At 43.1% G+C, this 17,312-nt stretch overlaps 3 protein-coding genes across 3 annotated transcripts in view; 2 read left to right on the plus strand and 1 right to left on the minus strand.

Annotated features, from left to right (window-relative positions):
- Nucleotides 1-11,189, plus strand: part of nxn (nucleoredoxin) — a 54,859-nt gene extending 43,670 nt beyond the window's left edge. Inside the window, exons 3-8 of the mRNA XM_068585019.1 lie at nt 576-709; nt 2,884-2,984; nt 3,117-3,223; nt 3,963-4,142; nt 4,667-4,791; nt 10,089-11,189. Of these exons, the coding sequence (XP_068441120.1) occupies nt 576-709; nt 2,884-2,984; nt 3,117-3,223; nt 3,963-4,142; nt 4,667-4,791; nt 10,089-10,271 (830 nt within the window). The 3' untranslated portion in view covers nt 10,272-11,189. The remainder of the gene's footprint in view (nt 1-575; nt 710-2,883; nt 2,985-3,116; nt 3,224-3,962; nt 4,143-4,666; nt 4,792-10,088) is intronic.
- A 499-nt stretch (nt 11,190-11,688) lies between these two features.
- Nucleotides 11,689-13,967, minus strand: mrm3a (mitochondrial rRNA methyltransferase 3a). Its single transcript, XM_068585377.1, has 4 exons — nt 13,585-13,967; nt 13,033-13,277; nt 12,785-12,946; nt 11,689-12,387 (listed from the first exon to the last, which is right to left on the minus strand). The coding sequence occupies exons 1-4, from the start codon at nt 13,935-13,937 to the stop codon at nt 11,786-11,788; spliced, it is 1,362 nt and encodes a 453-aa protein (XP_068441478.1). The 5' UTR covers nt 13,938-13,967; the 3' UTR covers nt 11,689-11,785.
- A 600-nt stretch (nt 13,968-14,567) lies between these two features.
- On the plus strand, nt 14,568-17,298 carry glod4 (glyoxalase domain containing 4). The gene is made up of 9 exons (XM_068585105.1): nt 14,568-14,751; nt 14,926-14,975; nt 15,080-15,200; nt 15,307-15,451; nt 16,026-16,162; nt 16,256-16,342; nt 16,437-16,550; nt 16,638-16,724; nt 16,837-17,298. Exons 1-9 carry the CDS (start codon nt 14,662-14,664, stop codon nt 16,900-16,902), a joined length of 897 nt encoding a protein of 298 aa, XP_068441206.1. The 5' UTR covers nt 14,568-14,661; the 3' UTR covers nt 16,903-17,298.
- Nucleotides 17,299-17,312: the final 14 nt, after the last annotated feature.

Here is a 17,312-nt window from a genome sequence, read left to right on the forward strand (position 1 = left end):
TTTGAGGACGTCACCTTGGATTTTGGGAGAATGATTAATCCAGAAAGTATTTGACTGATTATTCAGTAATAAAAAAGCTCTTTTTTTTCCCCTCCTACCTGAAATGTTTTTAAACTTTTAAACTCGTGCCGGCAAGGGATGGCAGTGCCTGTCAGTCCACAGATTCAATAAATTTCAATAATATTTTGTAATAACATTCACGTTCCCCTCAAGATAAATTGCAATAACTGACTTTACATCTGTCGCCATCGGCAGCTCAAATTTTGTCCAGTATGTTTGTTTTTAACTAAAAATCTGCTAAACACATGTTTTTTCTGATGGCCTCAGCTAATTATAATTATTATTATTATTATTGGCACTCTAAACTAAGACATGGTAAACACTAGTCGTTGTCAATGTGAGCATGTTGGCGTGCATATGTTGGCGTTTAGCTCAAAGCCCTGCTGGGTCTCTGTACAGCTTCACATAGCAGCTAGCATAGCAGTCGCATTTTCTTATCTCTCTCTTTCTGATGCTTTTCTTTCTCATCCGCCCCTTCCCTCCTTTGCCCCCTCCGCTTTTGTACCCACTCCCAGGCCTGGAGTTCCCCTGGGGGCCGAAGCCATTTGCGGAGGTGGTGGCAGGGCCTCTGCTCAGGAACAACAGGCAGACAACTGACAGCAGCTCTCTGGAGGGACACTATGTGGGAGTGTACTTCTCAGCACACTGGGTGAGTAGAGGAGACGGAGAAAAAGGACAAAGACGGAACCTGATTATTTCTTCTTCTTCTTGTTTTTATTTTATTTATTTTTTTACAAATCTGGCCTCCTGGCTCTGTCAGAACTCTGAGACATTGGTGGGGAAGGGCACCGGCGGCAGAGCGGAGCAGGAAGGGACCGCAGTTAGTCAAGACAGATAGGCGAGAGCAGCAGGAGGGTCGGGGCGACTCATTGTGTTTGTGTGTTTACACTGACGGTGGTTAGCCATCCCCGTCGGTCCTTTCACCACCACCTCTGGACCTTTTTTTTTAAAGTGGGGATCGGTCACCACGCCCCACTGACATCATCACCATTGTCTCTTTCTCTGCTGGACCTGCTGATAGCCAGTGGAGGTCATGACTCAGTGATGCATGCTGGGCGTTTGTATCATCAGTGGACTGTTCCTGATGAGATGCAGCGCTAGCGACTGAGGCCAGGCAGCGCAGCAGCTGCCACAGCCGCAGCCTCAGAGCGGTAACGCCTGAAGACCGGCTCACTCCCCAGAGCCATACCAGACTGAAAAGGACATGTCACTAAAGACATTATAGTAGTTTATTTACACCACATTAGCTGGTTATGTAAATCTATCCACTATTACAGAAAGTGTAAAGGCATGGAATGCCAGCACCTCGCCTTAGCATCCATTTTTTTCTTCCTTAAGTTCTGGGGACATGAAATGACTTACTGTACATTTCATTTTGCATTTGCTTTTTCGCCTGCAGGGTGAGAGACTGTTTCTTTTAATAATAATGATAATAATAACAATAATAATTTAAACTTAAATCGTGCTTTTCTAGATCCGCAAGAAGAGACAATGACAAACAGAACAGAACAAAAATGGGAAGACAAAAGCAAACAAACAGAACATTTTAGGTAACAACTCATTACAGTAAAACTTTAGCGAAACGTTTTAGTCACAAACATTGGTAAAAAAAAAAAAAAAAAGCCCAATTTGGACTGTTACATATTATAACTACAATGTATAGTGTTTACTTCTTTGAGAAGAGGAAGAAGTCAATTAATAAGCAGTGAATTGATCGAGGTTTTGTGCTTCTCACTCCCACAGGCCCTTTGTGTGAGTATGATCACTCGATCAATGAAAGTGCTCGTCATACTGTGTCCACTACAAACAGCTTGAACTGTGATGAACCACCACCTTCTCTTTGGCAATACATTGAATAGATGATACTATTCATTGAAACGTATTTGATGTATTTGTTTTTACATGCATATGACACAAATACAACTATTATAAAATATATATGTACACAAATACGTTCAATATACAAAACCCACTTACACCTTCATATACTCACATGTACTTCAAAATAAAAGCCTGTGCAGGGAGATTTAGGAAAGCTAAAATAAAGACCTCTCCGAAAGTTTAATGAAAAGAGATTATATGAATTGGATTGGAATTATGATTGGATGACAAAAATAATGTAAAATATAATGTTTATAACAATAAATCTTATGTATTTGGATTCCAAACTTGCTAACATACTGTTGAATTGTTTATTATTAAATCATTATGTTTGACCAAATATTTTTATTTATAATCTGCCATTATTTGATATCTTGGTGCTTCTATAAGATTTTTTTTGCCAGATTGAAAAGAAACTTGACAAGATGACCAAATAGATTATCATTTCTCTTAGTTAGAGAAGTCTGTATTCAGAATATAGTATTGCTTATCTGTGATGGAGCCGTCCAGACCAGAAAAGTCTTGTGTGAAATCTACTCGACCTTTCCCAACGTCTCATTTGCCAGAAAGCAAACATCGAGGAGGTTGTCCAAAAATGTTACCCACAAAAACACAAATTGCATAAATGCCTTTCTCAGTCTGATGGAAATAGACCCTGATGTCATCTTTTAATGGCAGCCATGCCACCCTGCCTGCAAAGAGTGTGAGCTCTCCAAACTCACACACGCGAACACATTCTAACACTCCAGTAACAGAGCAGGATTACTGGTTTAAGGGATATTGGATAGAAGCTGGAGACAAATCAAGAGACAATTACTAGTTTGTGGAATGGTGTTTTGGAAATACCCAAAGTAATGAAAGCCACCAATCAAATTTGTGTACTTTGTATTAACTCATTCACTCCTTTTCACATTCTCTATCTTCTCTTTCTCTCTCTGTTAGTGCCCCCCATGCCGCAGTTTGACCCGAGTGTTGGTGGAATCGTATCAAATTGTAAAAGAGGCGGGTCAGAAGTTTGAGATTGTGTTTGTCAGCGCTGACAGGTAAGATTCAGCAACAACACACACAAGATCATATTTAGTGACACACGCGTCCATCACAAATGAAGTCTTCTTTATATTCAGCTGTTAAATCACCAACTGCGGCGTTGCCGTCTGGGCGCTTTCCCCTCTTAGGTCCGAGGAGTCCTTTCAGCAGTACTTCAGCGAGATGCCTTGGTTGGCGGTGCCGTATTCAGACGAGGCTCGGCGGTCACGTCTCAACAGACTATATGGAATACAAGGTAATTCACCTCCAGCTCATCCTTATCAATGTTGTCTCCAGTCTTCAAACTGGGAGGAGCGAGCGTAGCAAACCGCAACTTAGATTGCCCCCACAGCCGGAGGAATGCGGGCCGGTGATCAAGTTTACAGTCTTGTTTTCTACGGAAGTGCTGCGCCTTTCTATGCCTAACTCTTTGCCTCCTGATTCCCTCGTGTGTTTGTGTGCGCGTGTGCATGCAGAGAACTTTGGATGAAGTTAGCAAGAGCTGGCTCTCGGCCTCTCCTGCAAAGTATGTGAGGAATGCATGGAAGACAAGTCAACACTGCCCTCCCCCCCCGCCGACCCTCTCCGAACCCTCCCTCCCGCATTTCCAAACCCACGCAGTTCATGTCGGCCCCCACCTCTGTTGACTGCAGGAACGCACTCGCTCACGTACACGGGTCGCTCCCGGATGGTGTCTGTTTCTGATAAGACTGGAAATAAAGCAAGGAGATTTTAATCAGAAGGATGGTGGGAACCGATGACATAGGGGGCGGAGGCATGGGGGGGGAAAGCACAGCGAGAGAGGCAAAAACTGATCAAAAACATCCACACCACAAAGAAAATCTCCGTGGGAGAGGAAACGGTCTGAATCATGAAGCGATTAGTACGCGGAAAAGAACCCAACCACCTCTTGACGCTCTTGCCCATTTTCCTGCCGACCACTCTTTTTGTCTTCCTCTCCCACCATCTTCACCTCCCCTTCCTCCCCCCGCCAGGTATCCCCACGCTGATTCTGCTGGACGCAGAGGGTCACATGATCACGCGACAGGGCCGCGTGGAGGTGCTGAACGACCCCGAGTGCCGGCTCTTTCCCTGGCACCCTCGGCCCGTGCTGGAGCTCAGCGAGTCAAACGCCGTGCAGCTACACGAGGGGCCCTGCCTCGTCCTGTTTGTGGGTGAGGAGACCGGCATTTAGGATTCAGCTCCACATGGGGCTCCGCCTGGAGTTCCTTGCGCGTGAATGGAGTGGCATTTATGTGGAGCATATTGAATGTCAGACTCTATGGAAAATTCTTGCAGTGTTCAAAGGTCCAAAGGTCTGGAGGAAATGTTTTAGTATTTATCTATTTATATGCTAATACAGAAGGTGCAAAGAAACCAAATGCTGGAGGTTTGTGAGTAGCATAGAAACAGGACATGAATGAACGACAGTTATTGGTTTTGTGAGGAACTAAATGCCAAGGTTAGTCAATGGTGAGCCTCACAATTTGAGACCATCCTTGTGTCTCTGGCGGTCAAACTGGATAACAGAATGAGACAAAGTCCATCTGTGCACTTCCTTTTATGACCTCACCCATCTGTTCACAAGCCATCTCTCTTTCCCTGCTTCACATTTCGCTCCTCTGTGCATTTCACCTCAGGTGGCTGTTGTTTCCAATTCTTTGAACGCGTTTCTTTGTCTTTCTTCTGCTTGGTTCAGACGCGGAGGAGGAAGGTGAATTGGAGCCAGCCAAGGAGCTGATTCAGCCAATAGCGGAGAAGCTTATGATCAAGTACAAAGCAAAGGAGGAGGAGATGCCGCTGCTGTTCTTTGTGGCTGGAGAGGTGAGACAAGACACTCAAGACGGAGTAAAATGTAATTTCACACAAACTTGCAGAGCTGAAGGTGGGTGCTCCTTGTGTTTTTAGGGCATGTTTGCTTAAATTGGAAGTAATGAGAATGAACAAATGTTGAACCAAAATGATGAGCTAAAAGACGCTGAAATGTTCTTTAAAGCTGACACAAACATGCAGTCAGGTGATCAGTCAATGGGTTTACCACAATGACAGCTTGTTAGTCCATAGTGTATATTGAAATATTCATAGCCACGTTAACTTTGGTTATTAAATTATTCTGAGATATATTTACTGAGCTGGACACTCAGTAAATATAACAAGTAGAAATAGACAAAGTCGTGGAAATGCTGTAGACAACGATAAAGCAACAGAAGAGTCCAACATGTGTTTCTACATTTGTTAGGTTCAGCCAATGCTTGGCCCAGCAGTCAGGCTCTGATCACATCAGTCCCTCCCTCTGTTTGAATTTTCACCCAACACCTCAGCCGTTGTTGAAATGACTGCATTAGAGGCCCCTCTGAGCCTCTTGAACCCGCAAAAGTAACACTTGCTCCTATCTATGACCCCAAATTCAACTTGGTGCCTTTATCATAATGGGTAGAGCGTGCCAGCAGGCTTACTCTCTTCCAAATAATCCTTTCATCTCCGTACTTTATCACCTCTCGCATCTTAACTTAGAAGTTTGCATAACTCCTGTTGGCTCATGTTGTTCTGTCTCGACCTTTCCAGAGCTGGTGGAGTTAGCAGCAGCGGCAGACATAATTACCAGATTAGCTACCTCTCCCCAGTTGCCTTGCCATCTACCCTTTAGCTCCCCTTCCTCCCAGTTCTCTCTGCTGGGCAGTCTGGGAGGACAACGCTGGCCTCTCGTATCACACACTGAGGGCAAGCTAAGGTTTTGTGGCCGCGGGGCTTGCACATGTGCTTATTTTCCGACCCTGTGTGTGTGTCGGTCCGAGGCCGCCCGTCAGCCTCGAAATGCCCCTGACGTACACGCACAGAACAAGGAAGCCCTCTAGAGTTGACATGCGTGTTTCATGCTCATTGTCTGAGTGACAATATTGATTTGACCTCACACAAAGATACATTGTGTCACTGGAGCTTGAACTGATTCACAAGTCCAGGTTTGCTTTTGTTTCCCTTGCGGCACACATGCGAAGGCAGATCTTTTTACATCCACACAGTGCAGATATAGTTTCCGGGCGTTCGCTATGAAATCACCGGGTTTCACTTCCAGATCGGATTCAGGGTCCGATATCACTTCCCGTTAGAGGCGCTCAGAGAGCGGAGCTTCCTGGCTCCGGGCTCAGACTCCTGCTCCTTGGCCCGGTTTAACCATGATAGTCGCACGCTCCTTGCCAGGCCAGCTGCTGGGTTTTCTGTGTCCATGAGACAGCAGTATGTTGGCAGTCTCTCAGGGGGGAGGCCAGGCTGAGCAAAATGACACAAGATCTTCTTACCCTACGAAGAAAAAAAAGCATACGCCACAGAGTAGTATACTCATGGTAAAAATGCCGAATGAAAGGTCTTTTTGTCCTTTCATTTCTGCCGTGTACTGGCCTTTGCACGCACATTGTACTCTTGAGGTATCGACTAGTCTCTTTAACAATTTCAACAGATTTTTGTGGCAGGAATTAAAGGGTAATTACAACAAACGTAAAAAGACAATGTGCATTTTTTTTTAAATTTGCATCAGGAGGAATGTAAACAGCAGCAACAAAAACTCTTCGATAGGCGGATAAACTTGGCCGGCACCTTAACATTAAACATTTCAACATCAGGTGTCCATCTCGTCACAAAGGAGTCCTGCAGTCTGTCCTGCAGTTTGCCCGTCAAGCGCAGCTTGAACCAGGATGCTGCAATAGTGCAAAGGATTTTTAATTTGCCCAGAGGATGAATCCTAATGACTTTTGCGATTCCTCAGATTATAGGTTAATAAGGTTCACACTTTAAAGTAATTTTGATTATCAATTAATCGTCTCTTTGTAAGCAATAATTTAATAGGTTCAGGCTCACAAATGTGAAAATGTGTCTCTTACTGTACCTTCAGTACTTTACGGTTTTGGACTATTGTGAAGTCCATGTTCCATTGTTTTCTAATGCTTTATTGACCAACCAATTAATCAAATAAATAGTCTCTTCGATAATTAATACAACTGTTACATTTCTGGTGACACGAAATGTCTCAGCAGCAATGAAATGGAATGAGTTAGAGACGTCCATGCCCCCCACAGGATGAGTCGTAATCACTCGATGACCCAGTAACATGTTGTCAGGCGCCATCATCAGGTCAAAATTGTTCAATGCTACCATACCTGCAAATATCAATATGTGTTTAGTGCTGAGTAGCACATATTAACATATTTAGTTTAACATGAGCAATGCACTAAACTAAATGGCATGAACAAGGTAAACATACTACCGGTACAGAGGCCGTAATATTGCATGGAGACATTTGGTGTTTAATTATAAACGCACTGAATGTTTCTTTGCTCCAAAAAAGAAGAAAGCGTAACTGTTGCATTGCCTATAAACGAGCGGTATCACTAAAGTTTAAATAATTCTGCTATTTTTTTTTGTGAAGATGTAAAACCGTTGTGCAATTGCTGTTGAGGTCATCCAAAATTGCACAATTTTGGCTTTTCTTCAAGACATCAAAGCTGGCCAGTGAGATGGACGCAGCCCCGGCTGAGCGGCCAGTGGGGAGGTTTGTTCATCACTATCAGGTTAGGCCTTATCAGCTGGCCATCATCTGTGAAATGCCACGGCGCATCAATAATCCGAATAAGCCCGACACGGCCCAGCAGGTTCCACACACAGTAAACACACGCTGAGCCTTATCACAGCTGTGAGTGCGGGCTGGAGCAGAGAGGCCCTTTGTCTTTTTTTGTTCTGAGCTGAGCTGCAGAGGGCGGGGGAATGGCTGCACCTCACGAGAGGCCGTTTACACAAGCAGAGAAGGCGCACAAAAGAAGATGCGTGACTTCCTACGGAGGCGAAGACTGATGCAGAGATTACATCTTCTCATATCGTCGAGGAAAGGCCACAGTGACGGATTGTGGAATTTCTCCCTTTGTGGTTTCCTTACACTGTGTGCCCAGATCCTCTATAATCTACACTTAGTATGGCTCCAAGAGAGAATGCAGAGCGAGGCCTCCATTTGTAGTCGCACAATCAAGCAGCATTTCACTCGTAACAACAACACGAGCCACTGTTTACATCACAGATTACATCTGTAATTATTTAAGTGGCCAATGTATGGCGTGATTAAAATGGGCTCTATTTAGCGGAAGTTAGCCGCCGATGACAAAGTACCACACTGCTGCTCATCTGTTCCATCTGTTCACAGTTCTGCAAAGAAGAGGTCACCGACTTCTTCTTGGCACACTTATCCTTTTTAGGTAGCAGCACAGCCAAGCGATTCAATGAGAAGTCTGATGGATGATGTGGTTCGATCCATTTGGAAAGAATAGCTGCGGCTCGTCTGATAGCGGGGAAGACGCAACAAAGATCTTGAGCGTTTATACGTAGAAGGAAATCCAAAGGTGTTTCATCATTGACTTTGTTTTAACAAAACTCACACTGGCACATAAATCAGTAACCGTCTTAACATCAGAGGCCCTGCTGCCTCCATGGGAAGTCCAACTCTTTGTTGCAGTGCCACCCTCTGGCCTGTTCTTGTTAGTTTTGCATTTCTCCACATAATCTTTTCCATGTGAAGCTGATCTGTAATCTTCGCGAGTCTCGCTCCGAGCCAGCAAACTAAGCTGGGGGGAAATCAGGTCGCGCCGTCATGAAAGACGCGAATGAAAGTGGCTGTGTGCACACCTAACACATGAACTGTGTGACCTTACAAAACGCAACACCTGAGATCCGCTTGATTTAGGGAAGGTATGATGAGAATAATGGATCTCCGTCATGGTAGGAATGCCATTTCCAGAAGCCCTTTCGGCTGCAACTGAACAACTGAAGCTGAATAAGAAATCTCACCCTTCTGTAAATTCAGTCTCAATAATTAATGGTCTTTTTTTTCAAGCTTGTTTGGAAGTTGCTGCCTGCCTGCCAGCTGCCAATTCATTTTGTTACCTGGGGCTACAGGGGGGGTAATCCTGACTTGTTAAAGGGTGAATGGTGACATCAAGCCTCCGGCAGAAAATGGGTGAAGCTCCATCAAAATAACTGCCAAGAAAAGAAAAAAAAGGGTGTGAATGCCCTCAAACTCCTGCAGCAATCTATTTGTGATTGCATTCCTTCACACCTCTGCACTGCTCTCTCTCTCTCTCCCTCTCCTGCCCACATGTAACATTCAGAGCTTTGTGATGGCGGCACCTTCGTATATCTGATGCGAGTGAGCGCTTGAAACCGGAGGGATGTTGTTGGACCCCCACATGGTGCTCCTTCCTGTCTTTCAATACAGCAGGATGTGTGACGAAGCACCAACGCTCCGGTCTCTCTGGGCAGGCTGCCGGCAGGAAGACGGGAGAGAGTTTCATATTCCCTTTCAAGAAGTGTGCATGAATAAAGATTGTGCCACGCAGATCTGAATGTTATAAGGCGACTGTATCGTGGTGTTGTTCAAGTAATGGGTGCGTGGTTGCCAAAAGCAAGTCTGAACTGATGAGCTGCAGAGAAATGTGTAATTTCAAGTGTCTTCTCCCCTGGAACGTACCCAGCGATTCAAATGCCTCCAGATTATGAGACAAGGGCTGATTATAAAAGATGAAAGTTTCATCATGCTGTCGATGAAGATGGGATGTCTAAACCAATTGTTCCCAGCTTTTCTTTCTTTGTAGAAGAGTCTTGAAGAAGTCAGACTGTCCAGTAATTTACAAGAAAAGCAGCTTGTTGTCAGCAGGTGGGCAAGAAAATGTGATCACAGCAAAAGAGGAAGTGGAGTTCCTGCACACTGTCTGCGTGCGATGTTGCGTTCACAATAAACGTTCAATATTTTTTGTTCTGTATACTTGGAGATCACAGTGTACAGTGATTCAGCACTTTCTTAAACAAAAAGAAAGAAAGAGAAACCCTGAGAAATTCCTAAATAGTCAACTATTTTCTGTTCATCCTGTCCTCTTTGTCATCTTCTAAAAACCCTCAGATTTGTGTCCAACCCCACCTTGGGGACAAACTGCAGACCATTATGCACATTATTATAAGAAACATTATGAGGAAATCTGTCTCTTTTGGGGCCTGTGCCCAGTAATCTATCTATAAATGTGGGGAACCACTGAACCACCATGACCTGTCACCCCTAATCACTGTATTTGTTTCTCCTTCAACCTCAGGATGACATGAGTGACTCCCTGCGGGACTACACCAACCTCCCCGAAGCTGCACCTCTGCTCACCATCCTGGACATGTCGGCTCGTGCCAAGTATGTACGCGACGTGGAGGAGATCACACCGGCCGTAGTGGAGCAATTTGTCAGCGACTTCCTGGCTGAAGAGCTCAAACCAGAGCCCATCTAAATAGGAAGTCAAAATCTAAATCGGACACGCTATATGAGACTCGGTCCATCACCGCATCCCTGACCTGTTGCGACTCCCCCCTCGCCTTTCCCATCCTCGTACAATCCCTCTCACATCCCCTCTGACTTTGTCAGACAGTTTTTAACTGACATTTTAACTTTTTTTTTTTTAGACATGTTCTCTTTTCACAGAGTCCTGTTTATCTCCTGTGGTGCCTTGCATTGACAATAGTCCCTACAGTAATATATATGGAGATTCTGTTGGTTCTTTTTTTTTTTTTTATCAAGAAAAATATCTGTACTTTTTTTCACTCTATAGCATTTCTGAACTCTAGAGAAAACCAGAGAATTACCCAGTGGACCTACTTATTCAGCTGATTCTTTGCTTTCTGTTTTGTCTGTGAGATCCGTGTTACTTTTGGTTTCTGAATGAGAATAAAATGCATTTTTACAGTTGTAATTCACATGTAGTGCAAAAATGCTCAACCTCAGTTGGATGTAGCCGTAAGCCTTTCTGGCCCTATTTAAAGAAAGAAAAAAAGGTGCACATACAGTAAAGATCACATTAAACTTGCTTGTAAAAGACCAATGACTGACATTTTAAAACCTGTGTGTGTGGATGTGTGTGTGGATGTATGTGGATGTAAGTGAAAGTCATCTCTTGCCAGTTGTTGGTGGTTTTCATCTCAAAGTCATGAGGATTTTCTGTGAAGGTCCCATGATGAAAAGACCAAGTTAATTCTGAAGGCACAGAAATGGCATTTGAAAAGTGTTGGTTGTAGAAATCCCTGTATTCTGTTACTTCAGTCATTACTCGCACCCATTAAAACTCACTGGCAAGCACAAAGTGTTGCTTCTTTTAAGTTCTATTAATAAATGTAGCTCTTGGATATGTAAAACTCAAAGTTACTTTTGTTGAAGCACTCAAAACCCGTGCTGCATTCATTATGGGAGATAGTATGCAGATCTTTTTGGTTAATGTGCAGGCTCCAGGTGGGATGGAAGTTTGGTAGGTTCTGAATATTTGCATAAGCTGGGATGGACTTGTCAAAGCTGTGTCCTTTCTAGAGTTATTATGCCTCAAGTGGATGAATCTATTTAAAGCTCTATGGAAATGGAGAAAAAGGAGTTTAGTTATTTTATTTTATTTTTGGAAAGGGAGGGGAGCATAGTGTCTTTTCCAATGAGCAGGAAGAGTCTAAATATGTTGCATCTTTTTGTTTATGGTAGCACATTCAAATTTTGGTTTGGGCTGCTAATTCGATGAAATAATAAAAAGATGCTACCCTGAAGTTTTCACAACTTTCTTACATTTTACTAAAATCGATTTGAACAAGAACATTTCAGATTAATTAAAGTACCCCTAAAAAATGCAAATTCCCTTGACGTTGAATCAGACACTCTTCAGAAATCTCTAATTGATGTTTAGTGATTTATTGTTTACAGGACATGACTTATAACATTGAAATAATTCAGTTCATTCTGTAGCAACTGACAAATACACACAAATACACATCATGAAAGCTGCTGTCCTGCTTTAGATTTCCCTCCAGGTGTCTGCATTAGTTTTAACAATTGCTTCCTGCCCTCAAATAAAAGGATGCTGGCAGCCATGGCTGAATTCAAGCTGTCCACCAAAGGAGCGACAGGAATAAAGAGGCGGCGACCGGCGGTTTTCTCAGCCAACTGGACCGACTCTACACTCAGACCGCACGTCTCTCCACCTATCACAAGAGCAGTGGCACTCCGGGCCCAGCTCTCGTGGTACAGCTTTAAGTCCACTCTGGGAAGCTGAAGTCCCCCATCCTCACAATCAGAGTCCGAATCAGAGTCCGAATCAGAGTCGTATTCCTCGTATCTCATGTTTTTGTGATTCGGCTTTGCGCTGACCCAGCCGTAGTCTCCTGCTTTCGAGGTTCTATGAGACGCGTCAACTTGTGAATCCTCCGTTTCTCTACTTCTGTCGGTTCCACAGCTGCTGTCAGCCACATGGACTGTCACAGGCTTTGGGAGATGTTTTTCCATGTCATCCCAGTCCAAGCTGGAGTAAATGGGCAGGCGGAAATGGGCGCCCATAGCTGCACGCAGAACCTTAGGCTCCCAAGCGTCAACACAACCTGTCGGTGTAAAAAAAAGCAAACAGATTTGAAGAACCAAAAGCTGAGAAACAAATCCATGTTCAACCGGGTTGGGGGAAGAAAATGTATACAGCATAGTATCATATTTTGCATGACGATATTGTATCAATCCACAGAAACAAAGTATCTATCTTTTATTATATCAATTATACATTTTTCGGTCCTAGAATAATCAAATCAATTGCTTTTTCAGTCCACTAGATGGTGCTGTGTTGTATTCTGGTGAGTTCAGTAGAGGTCACGGGGTCAGCGTGATTGGTAGGAAGTTGGTCAAAACAGAAATGGAGACGTCGGAGAAAAACGAAAAACGAAAAATTGCACCCCTAATGTTTAATGATAGATATCACTTATTTGCACAGTTAATTGATGAGCATACCTTTTGTGAGAAGGACGTTGTGGCAGCCAGCAGCGGCAGCACATCTCAACATGGTCCCGAGGTTGCCCGGGTCTCTGATGTTGTCGCAGATCAAGGACAACGGCACCGAATGACCTTTACTAGCAAAGATCAAACGTGACGGGTCCGGGCGGGAAAATATGGCTGCAGATGAAGAAGTCAAAGTCAGAAACAACTCCGAGCACCTGTGGTTTCATGATGAACCGAAACAAAAAACATGTGACCCTCACCGATCACCCCTTGTGGGGCCACAAGATCAGACCAGATCTTGAGGTCTTCAAACTTGACTTTGACTAGCGTGGCCCTTTTCAGCTTGTCTAAAGGCAGCTCCCGGAGCCGATCCACGGTACTGAAGAACACCATCTGTGGGTTGGCTCCAGCATCCAGGGCGTCGCAGATCAAGCGCCTGCCCTCCAGGAGGATTTTACCCTGGTGCTCGCGAAACGTCCTGGAACGAGCAACACTCACCAACTTCCTGAAGGACAGATAAGAAGAGATGGAGAGGCAGAGATGATCAAATGCAGTGTACATATGAATAGTGAATTTTTTTAAATACCTGATTTAAAAAAAAAATTGTAAATCAGATTCGAAATCTAATAATTAATGTTAGTTTTTGGTACTCAAACACAAGAAACTGCTTTCTAAACGACCTTTTTTTCATCCGCTTGGCGAATGACAAAGATGAAAAAAGGTCACGATCAATCAGACCGTACCTTAAGTTTAAATGCTGTATCTGTAATACACATGGCAATAATTCACCACCTTCACAGAGAGACACTTACCCGAGTCGTTTATCTCCAGGTAACGCCCTCTCAAAGCGAAGTCCATCGATGTGATCCTTTGTAACAGACACCTTTACAGCTGAATGCTTATCACGCCTCGCTTTAACGAAGTCCTCTTCACGATGCTTCATTGGAGCTGGGACTTGTCGCCCCTTCTGCCCGTGGACGTCTCGCCCCGCTGTCGGCTTGATGACTCTCTCCGTCTCGGTGTCGGGCATCAACACCCGGACAGGTTTCCTCTTCAGTGCGCGGACATACCGCCTCGCTTCTGCAACAACACCGCTTCCCCTTGATAGAAAAGCACTTCGCTCCGTGGAAACCAGACATATCACGCTTCTCATGTACGCAGCCATGTTTGCCCTGTTTCTTCTTCTCTGGTTTCCATAAAGGTTCGCATCATACAAACTAATCTCCTTACCGCCACCATCTGTAGTGAAGACCGTACTACATTTAAGTTTTCTAAAATAAGTCTCGTTTAATGGGTAATAATTAACTGCGTGATTAGCAAACCAGTTGCACTATAATAATACAATTAAAACAAAAAAGTAAAAAAAATAAAATATAGCATCAAAAAAATATAACCCAGAGCTCATATTTTCCCAATAATATTTGTTCTTCTAAGATACTGAAATAGTACTCGATAGCATTTACTTGAGTTATTCTGCAGAATACCTGTTATGTCTAATTGTACTTTTTTTCTTATGATTAACCATTTGACTTCTTCTCAATGTAAAAGAAGTCTGGTGTCTGGTGCTGTAACCTCGCGATGGAGTGTAACATTCTGGGAGATACCATTAACCTGAATGGATAGGGGGGTCGAACGTAGTTGAATTTATGTTTATCTTACGTAAAGAAGACGTCGTCCGTCCCCATAAGGATTTAACAATGTAAATCAATCAACAAAGACTAACATAATAATTACTAATTGTATTTACAATTGAAATTCCTGCTGTTTTCTTACAGGTATTTACTTACCACCAATCGACGCCAGATAAATCGATCATCAAGGACGCTTAATCGTTCCCTGCTCGCCGATCTTTACGCACAGACCTCATTAACTTATATCTGTCTCGAAATATGGCTTTGAGACGAGCGTTGCATTTTGTTTTCAAAGTTGGTGACAGGACCAAAACGGCCACGTTTTACCAAGATGTTCTTGGTATGAAGGTACATTTTCTGAGTTTCCTTGAAGTACCGCCGAAAGCAATTAATTACCTGTGTTGTATTTCACATGTCAGTTAGCGACAGTCAATTCCTCCTGTCAGAGGAAGGGATGTTTGATACCAATACTGTGTACTAATATTAAATGCATATTTTCTCATCTCTTCTCGTTCATTTTAGATTTTGCGTCATGAAGAGTTTGAGGAAGGCTGCAAAGCAACGTGTAATGGGTAACTTCAGACTTCTAGAAGTATCTGAACTTTGTACTCAGATCTGTATAACAGAGTTATGCAGAGCTGTTCATACCCGCTGCATGCATCCTTTGTCCTTACAGCCCATACGATGGCAAATGGAGCAAGACAATGGTTGGCTTTGGCCCTGAAGATGACCATTTTGTTGCTGAACTGACATACAATTATGGAGTGGGAGAGTATCAACTTGGCAATGACTTCTTGGTGGGTGAGAGTTTAGTGAAAGATTTTACAGAGCACAGCACCATGTTTCTGTTATAGAGGACAGCCGCCTTGTAAAGGGTCATTGTCGTAAATATCTTCACTTTAGGGGCTCACTCTGCAGTCGAGCCAGGCTGTGAGCAACGCTAAACGTCTGGGATGGCCTCTGACTGAGGTAGGAGATGCTCTGTATCGGACCCAGGCTCCAGGAGGGTATCCTTTCTACCTCGTGGACAAAGAGCAGCCTCCCAGCGGTAAGTGTCCCGACACGGGTATTTTTTGGTATCAGCATGGGGAGTTATCATTGTAGTTTATCCAGTACTCAAATGAGAATAATTGTCGTCATTTTGTTACATCTATCAAGTGAAAAGTACCAAGCGTGTTACAGCTTCACTAAAGCAAAGAGTTGCTTGGTTTCATAGCATTATACATTTATTTATATCAATACTATGTCCTTTTATTATATTAGTCAAACAAATTAAGCATATGTCAATATATGTTGTATGTTATTGATCAATCCACACATGCATACTATTTAACAAAGAATGTGTGATCCCCTGCCACACATATTTTTTTTAACTAAAAAAATATATATTGTAATATAACGCCATGTCATGATTTCATCTTAAAGCCTCCACAGTAACTTTTAGTTTCTTGGAGTGAAGCTAATGCTCATTATTTTCTTGATTTAAAATGCATGACATGAACCCACATGAAACATGTCACGTGGCGTTATCCCTCATGCAGTGGTGGCAGCTGGTGCAGACATGTGTGCAGTATCCTGAAGAAGAGAGCGCTCAGCACTAAGCTTTGGTATTTTGTTCCCAGACCCGGTGCAGAAGGTTTGTCTTGGAGTATCAAACCTCCAGAGATCGACTCACTACTGGACTACACTTTTGGGAATGAAGGTGATGGAAAAGAATGAGGAAAAGAAAACAGTGCTTTTGGGATTTGCAGACACTCATGTGAGTCAAGTATCATATAAATAATTATGTTTAGGGTTAATGAAGCTGCAATGTCTTCTACTATGATTGTTTCTTTTTATTATTTGTATGCAGTGTAAACTGGAGCTTCATGACAACGGTGGAACAGTAGATCACGGAACAGCGTTTGGGAGAATCGCATTTTCATGCCCACGGGACCAAGTAAAACATTATTTCATGGATATATTTTAGTAATTGTTAATAATGGAGAAAATAATTATTATATTCATCATGAATGTTGTATTACATCCCACAGCTGCCTGACCTGGAAGCTTTGATGAAAAAGGAAAATCAGAAGATTATCACTCCATTAGTCAGCCTAGACACACCTGGAAAGGCCACAGTAGAAGTGGTTATATTGTCTGATCCAGTAAGTCCGTTATCAGTGCAATGCTGTAATGAAGTTGAATTAGTTGCTATTCTTAAAATAGACTTACCTGGACATTGTTTGTTTTAGGATGGTCATGAAATCTGCTTTGTGGGAGACAAGGCATTCAGGCAACTGTCCAAGGTGGACCCCGAAGGAAAGGAACTGCTTGATAAGGTTGGTGTTGCTCCAATATTTTCCTGTATTTTTACATGTAGCATAGAAAATGCTACATGTATTGAATATTAACCGTACCTGCGCTCTTTCTGCTTTTAAACTTGTTTTTTAGGCTATGGCTGAAGATAAAAGTGATGAGTGGTTTGCCAAACACAACAGACAGAAAGCTGCTGCGTGAGATTAAAGAGCTGGTCGGGAAAATTGTATACCATCTGTTTCCGTTCATATGATGTACAAGACTCTGCACAAAGCACCCTTGGTGCTGTAGTGACAACTCAATTATCCTTTTCTGGGTCCTACGAGAGTGATTCTTCCCTGGATGTGTGATGCACAGATGCATTGACTTTGTGAAAAGGACCACTTGTTTAATTTTGACATTTCTTCTCCAATGAATATTGTTCCCATCTGTAACACAGAGAGGGGGAATAAAAGTACTTACTCCACTTAAAAGGATCAAATATGTTTTAATCGCCCTTCAGAACCATGTAGCAGCTATACATATTTAAGTCATGTGGTTGAGTTACACAGAATCTAAACACCTGTAAAGATGAATAAAACATGTTTAAAAAGTGAATGAACATTGCTTTT

This window comes from Clinocottus analis, unplaced genomic scaffold, assembly GCF_023055335.1.
Source record: "Clinocottus analis isolate CAN_PGR_092001 unplaced genomic scaffold, fCliAna1.0.p SCAF_2, whole genome shotgun sequence".
NCBI lineage: Eukaryota > Metazoa > Chordata > Actinopteri > Perciformes > Cottidae > Clinocottus > Clinocottus analis.